Source organism: Akebia trifoliata, chromosome 8, assembly GCF_017979445.1.
Source record: "Akebia trifoliata isolate Shusen 1 chromosome 8, ASM1797944v1, whole genome shotgun sequence".
Classification (NCBI taxonomy): Eukaryota; Viridiplantae; Streptophyta; class Magnoliopsida; order Ranunculales; family Lardizabalaceae; genus Akebia; species Akebia trifoliata.
In genome coordinates, this window is record NC_141382.1 from 50,542,958 (window position 1) to 50,555,710 (window position 12,753).

Below are 12,753 nucleotides of genomic sequence, written 5' to 3' on the forward strand. Positions count from 1 at the left end.
CTCAAAGTTCGGTGAGAGGCTCCATAGATCCATGAAATTCCTTGAGTGGGCATTATCTTCAACACTGGCTGTTAAGCTTTGGAATCTCATCTGGACATCTCTTACAATGAAGGACTCTAGAAGCTCCAGAGGGTTGTAGCTGTTTTGGAACAATCTTCTACATCTTTCGGCCCATAAGTGGTGTATGAAGGCGTTGAAGGCGAGTTTCTTCATGATAGTTATCATAGAATTGCCACTAAAGTTGTTGCAAGCCCATTTCACTTCTTCTCTCCAGTCTTTGTTCGAGTGGCTTATACATGACCTTTTTAAGATCTTCTGCCAAAGCTTAAAAGAGTACTCGCACCCTAAAAACAAATGGTCTTCATTCTCCGATGAGTTTCTGCAAAAACAACAGCCTGAAGTTTGAATGATGCATTTTCCCTTCAACCTATCTTGAGTCTTCAGCCCTTTATTAAGACATAGCCAAGAAGTAGCACTGTGCCGTTTAATGTTGTTTAGGAACCACACCAATCTATGCCACGTGACTTGAGTAGATGGATGTTTAATGCTTTTATAAGCTGACTTCATGAAGAACATACCTTTGGGGTCGGGGGTCCATATAACTCTATCATGCTCAGTACAATCCAAGTCCAAGGCACTGATCTGCTGCCACATCCCCCCCAACGAGGCCGCTAAGTGGTAAGGCATGAACCATTGCTCATTTAAAATCAAAGTGCTAACCTTAGCTTCTATGTGCAATCTGTTCTCATAAGGGTTGTGATGTAAAGTGTTTAGAATTACCCCCCTATCTATCCAAGGATCCTGCCAAATGAAGGTATCATTTCCATCACCAATTCTGTGCACAATCCACTCTCTGACGATCTCCCTTAGTTGGAGAATTTTCCTCCACATCCAAGAGACTTGGTTGTGTCTTATGGGCATTGTCCAGAAATGATCCCCTTTTATCATGTTTTCCTTGATCCACTGAACCCAAATGCTCCTTTTGTTTGAGGCGATATCTCATATTTGCCTAGCTATACCTGCCTTGTTTTGAATCTCCAAATCACGGATGCCTAGTCCTCCCTCTTCCCTGTCTCTTGTTATTTTCTTCCAGCTAATGCAGTGCATTTTATTGCTCATATTTGGGCCAGCCCATAGGAATTTAGCGCATATACTTTCAACCCCTTTCAACACTTTCTTGGGTAACATCAACACATTAGACCAGTAGACCTGCATGCTGCTGATCACCGACTTGATAAGCTCCATCCACCCCGCTAAAGATAAAAATCTTGCTTGTGATCTTGGTGAGAAGAGGTTGACAATCAGCTAGTTTCAGTCTTGAGGAAATGAGGGGCAGTCCGAGGTATTTGAAGTTGTTGGAACAAAAATCTCAGTAAATAAATACAACTAAAAGAAATGATTTGAGAGAGAGAGAATTAAAACAAACCAAGAAAGCCTAACCACATGAAATCTGGAAACTACTCATCGAGAGATTAAATAAATAAAACCCTTGATGGGTTTTGATTCTCAAGGCAGTTGCAACAGCAACCGAATTAAAATTAAATTGAATATTATAAAAATATATAGATATTAAAGAAACCCAATAAAAATAATCAAAATTCAGAAACCCAAGGATCTCAACTTCTTTATATATCTCGAACACCACTCATTTGAGAATACACAACACAATCAAGCATTTCTGAAAGGAAAGAGATACTAAGTTAACAAATCTTTCTTCAACAACCTCAATGGATTCCAAGAAGTCTAACAAGATTAGTGAGATTGTTAGGCTTCAACAGATCCTCAAAAAGTGGAGAAAGCTAGCAAATTCACCAAAGAACACCAACAAGAGCAATACCACCACCACCACTAATGGCAGTAAGAGTATCAAATTTCTAAAGAAGACCCTCTCTTTCTCCGACAACTCTGTTTCGGTGATTTCGAACGATATTGTCCCGAAAGGATTCCTTGCTGTTTGTGTAGGTAAAGAGCTGAAGAGATTCATAATCCCAACAGAGTACTTGGGTCACAGAGCATTTGCAGTTCTACTTAGAGAAGCAGAAGAAGAATTTGGATTTCAAAATGAAGGAGTATTGAGGATTCCTTGTGAAGTTCCGGTTTTTGAGAAGATCTTGAAGTTGGTGGAGGAGAAGAAGGAGGTGTTCTTCATGCAGGAGGAGATTCTTGGGTGGTGTTCATCAGAAGCTGAGTTAACTCAATCTCTCCACCCTTACAAGCCAATGTGCAGATGACTTTTCATTTTCTTTCTTTCTTTTTTCCTTTTTTCTATATCTTGTTTTCTTTCTTTGTATGGGAGAGAGATTTGAAGTGAATAAGGTAGAATTCTTGTAGTAGGGAGAGAGTGAAATTTGGAAATTTAATATAAAAAATCCAAAAGTTTTTGTTCCTCCATTCCTGATTTTAGTAGATAGGAGATTGAAGTTTCAAATCATAGTTGTTCCTTTTGTGGAGCTTGACATATATGCAAACCCATTGATGAATTCAAGCCTATGGATCTGTGTTTGTGTGTATGTGCACAAGTGCACTATAACACAAGTGTGCGAGAGCACCACCATTAGATCTGACTCACTGCTCAAATTATAAAGCGCTAATCATGGTCTAATCAAATGGAAAATAAACATTATCACCCTCTAGACCGTACATGTATCACCTCAACATATAGCTTTCTATCTTAAAGTGCATCTATATGATATGGGATGGGATCTCATATTGACATCCAATGAATATACATGTTTGGTTTTTAGTCAAAAGGAGAAGAATATACAAAACACACGAGCTGTAATTCACAAAAATGAAATGGCATGATCTCTAAGGATTTAGGATGCATGAAGACTTGGTCAAGGAAACATTCCAAATTAGCTAAGGATAGGTCAAAATCTTCAAGTAAAATGTATAATTATTAGTTTATTCATTCAATTTTATTAAAAAATGTATTGTGAATCTGACTTAAGTTCAAGAACTTTTAGTAGGCACCATGTGATACTATGTCACTTTTGAGTTTTGATTGCCAAAGACAATGGGGTCTTAGGGAGAGGTGGTGTATTTTACACTAATAACCAAATTCTCAGTCACTTTTGAATGCCAAAGACAATGGGGGTCTTGAGGGAGAGGTGATGTATTTTACACTAATAACCAGGGAGAGGTGGTGTATTTTACACTAATAACCAAATTCTCTGTCACTTTTGAATGCCAAAGACAATGGGGTCTTGAGGGAGAGGTGATGTATTTTACACTAATAACCAAATTAGGAGTCATATGGGTAAGCAAGAAAATGCTAAAAAGGAAAGTTATGATCTTAAAAGAGGCCCATCTATTGAGCTGTACCGTGGTCCTAGAGAAGATCATTACGGCATAGTCCCCTTGTCAAAGCTTCTAGACACAATGGCTTTAGTAGATGATGTAAGATCATGTTGTCTTCATCTTAATCTAGGTTTAAGAGCCTAAAATAGTACAACAGATTTTATTCTAATTTGCATCTCTGAGAGAGCATCCAATGTGCCTGCATGTGGAATTGTAAATATAAATTGAATATAATGCACTCATTTCTCCCTAATCTTAAGCAACTCTTGCAATAAATCTGTTCACCTCACATGCCACTCTATGTTATAAAATATGATAATTTAGATACATCTTTCCACTTTTTAGTAAAATTTTTGTGATACCCATATGGTTGACTACCTCTTGACCTCAATCTTCCTCCAAAGACTAATAAAATATGGCCTAAGTGCCCTCATCTTCAACCAGTAACCAAAACCCATTGTGCTTACATATAGGATAAAATGAAAAGTGCTGATTTTGTAACTCAACCTGACAGGATACCTCAAAAACTCACTGACATGGCTGGTGCAAGAACCGTAGATACACAACTGCACATGTTTTATGGTGATGTGCAGTTATGTATCCCAAGGGGAAAATCTACGATTCTTGCAAGATACACGTTAGTTGAGTTTTTGAGTTACCCTGTCATGTTGAGCTACAAAATCATTACACTAAAATGAAATGTACTCCGATTTCAACCTTCAAACCTAGAGAACAAGTAGGATTTCTTGGACAATACATATATGGGTAGAAAAATCTTAGAGGTTTTCTATATGAGGATTGGAGACAATTTGAAGAAGATTGATTGAAGATTATGTTCAATAATGTAGAAAATTGCGTTCGAGATGAAATTGGCCCAAGGTAATATAGTTGGACCTGTAGTATCTACTCCTTGGTATAGTTCCTTTTACCAATATAATATCATTAATTAACAGAATATAAATCAGCAACATAACAAATAGATAAGCAAAAGTTTATCTTGCAATTTTTCTTTTTGTTTGTTGGGTAACTACACCTCAACCCACAAACCCAATGTTACATTGCGTTATGTCAACCAACCGTGCTATGGTTCTAAGCTCAATAATTTATCCTAAAGGTTGAAGAGTCCAAAGATGATCCTTTTTTTCTTTTTTATTTTTAAGAAAGATCAAGTGATTTTGACAAGGGCATTTAGGATATTTTGTTGTTAGTCTATCAGAGGAGACCGTGATCTTAAAAGCTACCTTAACAGATTGAAAACAGGGGTAATCTTGAATATTCAAAAAAAATAAAAATAAAAATGTCCTTATAGTTTTAAATCTGAATCTGAGAGCCATTCAATGAAGGTCACGTGGCATCTGAATCAGTGCCCACACGTACTCTTGATTGATAGACAAGTGTTGGAACTCTTCATCGCAATGCAAAAGAGTAAAATAACATCGATTTTATTATATCAGTTAGAATTATGTTATCTGTTGGACACATATTGGCTAGTATTTTCGTATGGGTGGGACACGCCTCTGTTCGATCTTATTTCCAATCTCAAAAGCATAAAATGCGGCCCATGGGTAAAAACAGTGGACTTAAATTGGACTTTAAGAAGGTAAGCCCAATAACCCAACTGACTGCAATGTACAGCTCATTTCCAACCATAGACAAAATTAGAAATCCAGATTCACATTGAATATATTATCTAATCCTCACCGGGTAATTTACACGTGTCAAATAAAAAGAGCGTTCGTGTTTAATGGAAAATTATTCCTGGAGCACTATATCAGTAGATCTGCAATATGAGGCGACAACGCGTGAATGTTAAGAGTCAGAAACGTGAATAACGGCTAACCTGTCAACGGTCAACAGAAAACGGTGGACGTCTAGTCAGTTTTTAATAAATTTTGTGGGGGGCATCCAAGGAGGCTGACCCTCCTCACTTTCCGGTCAGTCTGTTTGGTACAGTCGCTTGGGTCCACACAGAAGCGAGGAATCTAGACAACGTTGACCGCGGTCACATCCTTCGATTTTCTGTCTAAAATATATACTTTTATTTATTATATTTCTTAATAAGAAAGTAAATTACGAAAGTAACCTTCCATGTGATCATCCGTTAAATACGTTAAATCAAGGTTATTATTTCCATGAATAAGGGAGAAATCTAGGACGTTCATCAGATAAATACATCTGAAAGGTATGTTACATGATCTAGTCATCTGGGCTGTTGTTGGTCATCGGGCCTTGTTTTACAAATCCCAATGAAAATCCATAAACTGAGGACTAATTTTATTTTGATATATCTGTTCTCAAACCTTCTCTTTAGTCATTTAAATTATTTTTGACCTAGATCAATCTTCTCATTTATTGACAAAATTAATTTAAACGATTATTTTACTTATATATATATATATATCCTCTATAGTTTGTTGTGCCTACAACATGATCATCCTCTTTGTGATTAGAGGGATAAAAAGAGGAAAGACAAAAAAAATTATAGGAGTATCATTGGAAAAAAGGTAAAGAGTAAAGATAATAAAAATCGAGAGAAGAATACAAATAATAAAATTGAAGAGATATTTTTGAAAATTTAGGGAAAAAAAGAATAAAATCAAAATTATTCCTCGAAATGCATGTGACGTTGAATCTAAGCCATTCTTTATGGGGATAAACATTGGAGGAAGATAATTGAATGAATATTTCCTTCATTCAATTCTAATTTAAGTGGATCTTTTATTAGTAGTTCATGTAACATTATAGCATGAATGGAAAGAAAATTATGGTAGGATAATGTTAGGGGTTTATAGATTTCTAAAATAATTACCAACTTGGCATTATCTTTCTCTATTATCCAAACTTGACACCTACAATTCAATGTTATTAAAAATAAATAAAAAATAAAAACTGCCCAAGAACTTCATTCCTATTCCCCAATTCTAAATTGGAAAATGTAAAAAAAAGGTTTAGATGAGAAGAGATTCCTAGGAACTAAAAAAAGGTATTGGTGGGAAAACTTTATTAACCAGTATAAAACCTATGTTTTTCTTATCTAACTAGTAAATTTACTTCGTAGCAGAAGGCAAAATTTAATATAATCAATTTTTATTTTGTATTTTCGAATCTTTTCATTCAACAATTTCAAAAGAGAGATACTAGCAAAAAAAATTAAATTAAATTAAATAATTAGATGGTTATGTAGTAGGACTCGTCTACTGGTGGATCGAACATCTTCACTAACGAATCATACGTGTGGCTTGTTATAGATATTATATTTTTGTGTCTACTTGAGCATCAAAAAGAGTTCAATGCGAGCTCTTCAAAACGAAAACATATCCAATGGAAGCATGTAAAGGATGATAGATCATCAGACATTCAAATTTATTATTTTCACGAGCACGAGACGTTTCACATAAAACTAATGCTGAAGTGATCTCAAGATTGGGCCTCACAACGCACACCCTGACATGAAAGTGTATGAGAACCATAGATGCTTTCCTCAAGATACAAGTGAAAAAGCATGTATGATTCCTATTCACTTTCACATTAAGATGTGTTATATAAGATCCAACCTTGAGATCACTTCAGCACGACCCTTCTCACAATTAATATTGTATATAAATATATCTTGTATCAAAATAATATCTATCAAAAATGAAAGCTACCCATCACGTTTATTTCGGCTTGAAGTTACTTATCAACCATGCACCTTGCTTACACTTTTTGTCATTTTAAAATCTGTTTTTATTTTTTATTTTTTTCCTCTAACTAGGGTAACGCAACTCTTCCCACAAAAGTAGGTGGGTAGCATGGCATTTTTGGCAATTTAAGTTAAACTGTTTGGTATGTTTAGAACAATAATATTTTTAGAGAGTTGTTATTGCCACACCAATTCTTATATAAATCACTATAGAATTGTACATAATTGGTGTGGCGTTAATACCTCTTTATTTTTTATGAGTGGGGATCCAATCAAGTGTCCCATAGGTCAGGTGGCACCCCATTTTATTGCACATGGAATTTTGAGGACCCACTTATCTTATGGATAGGTGTTTCATCTCGTGGTGAACTTACGCACCAAAACTCATAGTGTTTGATAACTTGTATGCACTAGATATAATCTCTTAAAAAAGAATTTAAATCCAATGATTAGAAATCATTCTTAAGACAATGCTATAATAAATGAATGCAAATCACCAATCAAATTGATCTTTTGTGTGTAAAGTCACCAAGGAATAGACCACATATCCATACCGTCAGTGGGTCAACAAAAATGCCATGTGGCATAAAATGGGTTCATTTTGACCTTAGTTAAGAACGGGACACTTGATTGGATCCCTACTCCAACACACTCAAGATCCAATATGATGTCATGTTCCTATAAAATAAGATATGTCTCCATGTGGCATGTTTTTATTGGTGTTTAAAACACCTTGAACTCCTAACCAAGCCGCTCACATAGTCCAATGCTTTTGTTTCTTAATCAAGTCGTGCCACGTAGACATAGTTCCTATCTAGAGAAGTGGGGGACCGAATGAGATCTCGACTCTTACCAACGACTGAGATGAGAGAAAAAATAGAGATTATGACTACTTATTTACTTGGGATCCTTAATTTTTAGCATTTTTGACCATCGGTCTCAACCTTTGATGGAAAGCCTCAAACTTAATTAAGGTTACAATTTTCATTAAACCTAAGCAGCATTGATGGAAAGTGTTGACTTTATCAACCCTTTATTATGAAAAAAGTGTTATAGGGAGTTAGGGAAAAAAGTGCTACGACTATGGCATTTAATGGATTATTGGGGTTGTCCTAGGCTGAATCCAGTAGGAATTATGTTGTACCTAGAAACGATTCGATAAGAATTAGATCAAACCCAAAATCAATCGGTTGAGAATTGGATCGAGTTTATCAAATATAAATATAATGATCCAAATCATATTGAAACATGTTTGGTCCTTATAGGATTGGACCCTTATCAGAACGACCCAAATACTCGATCCAGATTCAAAGTTATTAAATTATATATGTCTAATCTGATCATTTGACATCGCTAACTTCAACGATATCCCATTGAGTTCCAAAAGACCCTCTTTTCCATAGAAGAAAGATCACAACTTTTTATTCGACAATTAAAAGATTACGGTGAGATTCATTAACAAACCCTATCATTGCAAAGATTTTAAAACATAGATGATGAGTAATATAAATAGAGAGACAAAATCTAATTCATGTCCCCGCTTGCCACCCACAAATAGTAGGAAATTGAGTAAAGACATGGATGATGACATTGACAATTCAACAATGCAACTTACCTATTATTTACTTTAGGAATCTTTGTCCCAATATTGGACTACATCTAACCAAAAAAGTGAGATTAGATAATCTTTTTTTTTTTTTGTAAATCCATAATTTTTGGGAGTCTAGAAATTATCAATCAGGATCATTTTGATGTGATCCTCAAGCCATGGATGGACTAAAAAGCTGATTAGATGAATGTGTCATATAGTTTCAGGTACTTGTGACAACCACAAATTTTAATTTTTCATGTTAAAGGAATTCTTGTAATTATAGAAGTATATCCTGATCAGTTAAATCTGTACGAATGTTTTGGGTGTCAGTATCAAACTTTTGATACCAACTTCTTTATGTAAAAGTTAGACTTGACAAGTCACGGGTTATGTAAACTCGAAGCCTATTGAAATTGCAAATATACCCTTACACTAATATTGATTATTCTAAATTAAAGATTAAAATAAAATGACCGAACAAAGACTACGAACAGAATTTACATGCTTCGGCAAGGTTGACAATAGAGAACATAATGACATCTTTTCACAATTTCCCTAAAAAATAAAGTTAGAATCATTCAATCTCAACTTTTCAATAAAATTGAAATACCTCTCCTGAGAAACCTAAAATGAATTTACTATTAATAAATAATCCATCCAAAATATAAAATTGCTCCAAAGAAAATCATCCTTTAAGAATGAGAAAAAAAAGAAAGTAAATAATTCAAATATTAATTTTACTAATAAACGAGTAATTAATAGGAAATATAGTTTCTATGTAAGATTAGATTTGACTTAACAACTAATTAGGTAGTCTAATCTATGAAATGAAAAACAAAATCTATCTTAATTTTTTAAGGAGTCGTGTTGGAGTGATCTCAAGCTAGAATCTTATATTGCACTTCTTGACGTGAAAGTAGATAGGAATCATAAATACTTTTTTACTCGTATCTCGATGAAAATCATCTATGATTCTCATATATTTTCACGTTAAAAAATACAATATGAGATTTCAACCTGAGTTCATTTCAGCATTATTCTTTTTTTAAAGAAAAATTATCGTAATAACTAGGATGGAAAGATGCTTACTGGGGATTTTTCAAGAGAAACTAATCCCAAACTAGAAAATGAGTAATGTTGAAGTGACCTTAAGATTGGACCTCACTCGAGATATGAGTGAAAAAACATCTATGGTTCCTATCTATTTTCACGTCAAAATGTGCGATATGAGATCCAATTTTGAAGTTTCTCCAGCACAACTCCTAGAAAATTTGTATTTTTTTCTTCTCATCTCCACTGTCTATTTGACTATGTGCATCAAACCTTATTTGAGGGTAGAAGCAATCTTCACTGCGAAGTTTAAAATTTTCTCAAGGAGTTATGTTTAAGGAAGAAATTCTTCATTCCATCGATTACGGGATTCTTCAAAGAAGGTTAAATTAGTCAAAGTAAATGTGATCTAATCACGTGAGGGATACTACGTACAATCCAATTGTACTGGATTGGTTATACGTTGACGTTTGATTCTATCACCTTACTTTGAATATTTAATTATAATGAGGAGGTGAAACATTATCCAGTACATCGCCACCGTTTGTCAATCCCATACTGCACCATCTCACGTAGAGTTGGAGATCTCATCTACTAAAGCAACAAACAATAGCTACATATCTATGATTAAAAATCAACCATGTTGATAACGTTGAGCTCAGCTATTAGGTTTTGATTCCAAAATCAAACTTTTCATTCGCAATAATAATTAAATCAATTTAGAATTCGGAAATTATTCAAATATGGTTTATTGGGATAAATTGGAAAATTTTCTTAAGAAATTTGGGTTTCTTACAAAAAAATAAAAATAAAAAATCATGTCTTCAACCTCCCTAAAACCCTAAATTATTCTTGAGATTTGAATGTTGGAAGCAAATAAAATTTATCTTATTCTATGATTAACTCCATTTCTTAATTTTATTGGCTAATCCCTTAGTCAAAGTGCTTTTGAAAAAATTTGGAGAATTTTCTAAATATGAACCCATTGATATTTGATAGCCTTATTACTTATACTAATAAAAAAAAATTAGTGGGGCCCGTCAGATGGGGGATTGACTTTACCGTCCGCATCCAATGTATACGATGGGGACAAAATCACCACTATTAGACTTGAGGAGATAATCTATCATTTTTTCGCTTGAATCAAGTCAGGGGTGGAGCGGATTTTGCTCATGTGGGACAACTAATAGTAGAAATTTTTTTGTGGGGACAACTAAGAGTGAAAAAAAATAGTTGTGGGAAAAACTAAAAGTGTAAAATAAATTTGTCGGGGTAATAGTAACAAATTTTTTTATCCATTAAAATTTGTCGCCATAGATTATAAATCCATAGATGTCCAAAATTCTTTGGGGACAGGGGGTAAATTCGTCCCTGATCGGGCAAAGCTTATTTCAGCTTATTTTTAATTTTTTTTAATTTTCAGATTTTTTACTAATTCAAAATCACCCACAATAGATTTTTAATAATAGATAGCTTAAAAATGCTTATAAAAGGAAATCTTGCCTACCAAACAGAATTATTTTACCTTTTAACTATAGATTTTCAAAAGATGAGGGTAGGTGAAGTTGTAAATTTACATGAGCACCCTTATTGTGATAACTAAAATATTTATCCAATATTAGAAGTCTTAAATATCAAACTAACTGGGTTTGGTGAAATTACGTAAAGAATACCACTATGTATGGTAATTCAAATCACGTGCTTTTAAAGACTATATTTATTTTGCTTTATTATCTCATTTATTATTAGTTTGACATTATGTGACTTTTATACATAAAAATGACAACTTACATTATGTAATATCCATTGATATTGATATTTATTTCATAATACATATAGATATAATCCAATGAACCGAATAAGATATATTGCTCTAGATAGAAGTGAATTTGTAGAGTTAGATTTGTGTCGTACAACAACAAGACATAAAGCAGCATACCAAATATTTGGAATTGATTGAACAAATCTTGCTCCTCCATTTCATAATATCAGAAGCCAAGATAATAATGATGATGGAAATAATAGAATATGGGGAATAACATAATTTTTTTTAATAAAATATCTTAGATATTGTGAAATATTAAGTACAAAAAATAGAGTTATTTAAATACGATGAACAAACCCATAGATAAAATGTTTGAGAAAGGGATGCATGAATGTATCATTGTTGCAATGACATGTGGTCATGTTAATTAACTAATGACGGTTTCAAGTTGGTTTGTCGTTTAATTATTGCGAAATGATAAAAATTAGGGGTGCACATAGGTCAGCTTGATTCAAGTTGGGGGTAAAATTGGAATCAAAACAAACTTGATCGGTTATACAAATTTAAAATTAAAATCAAATCGACTACCCCGTCATTGTTATGTAATATCTTAAATCCAATGGAAGATTCGTCACAATGAATCATAGATCTAAATACTATGAATAAACCCATAAATACAAATGCTAGTGTCATATTGGATTTTCATGAAATGTGTCTTTGTTTTGGAATGACTTGTGGTCGAGTCAATTACGTGTTCGATGTTGGTCTGTCATTTTAAGTATTGCTAAATGACAAAAATTAACAAATATCACTTTTCTTCTTTTTCAAATCGATCACAGACCCCTTCTTTTAACTAGACCTATATGCCACAAACTAATACGAATCCCCTACCATATGAACATATTTGGCATAAAAAATGCATAGAAGCAATGTTCAAAAAGCATTTTAAGTTGATTCCAAAAATGGAAAAGTTGTTCCCATGCTTATCAAAAGAATTTTACCCAAATTCTTCCTTCATTCCACTCATTTTAGAACCATGGTTACAATATCGAAAGTGGGAATTGGATTCCTATCGTCAAAATCCCAAATAAGTGAGAGAAAGTAATGTTGATTACACTAATGATGTTGGTGATAAAATTAGATGAATTGCAACTCATGTTTACAACTTTTTTTTTTGAAGAGTAGTGATAAACATATGTGGTTTGTACGTAGTTGATGTGATAAGGGTGCAAAATCATAGTTTTTCTTTTTTAGGATGCACTAGAACAAAGATACACAATTCCGCGTGCCCTTGTCATGTCAATCACATACAGATCGTGTATGTGTCAGCATGTGTGCATCATTTTATTATTAAACTATTTATAA

At 33.7% G+C, this 12,753-nt stretch overlaps 1 protein-coding gene across 1 annotated transcript; it reads left to right on the forward strand.

Annotated features, from left to right (window-relative positions):
• Window positions 1-1,644: 1,644 nt before the first annotated feature.
• Window positions 1,645-2,381, forward strand: LOC147397578 (protein SMALL AUXIN UP-REGULATED RNA 51-like). Its single transcript, XM_086451645.1, has one exon. The coding sequence runs from the start codon at window positions 1,728-1,730 to the stop codon at window positions 2,229-2,231; it is 504 nt and encodes a 167-aa protein (XP_086307771.1). The 5' UTR covers window positions 1,645-1,727; the 3' UTR covers window positions 2,232-2,381.
• The last annotated feature ends 10,372 nt before the right edge of the window (window positions 2,382-12,753 follow it).

Coding starts and splice junctions, on each gene's coding strand:
- LOC147397578 (XM_086451645.1), top strand. CDS start 1,728: ATGGATTCCAAGAAGTCTAACAAGATTAGTGAGATTGTTAGGCTTCAA.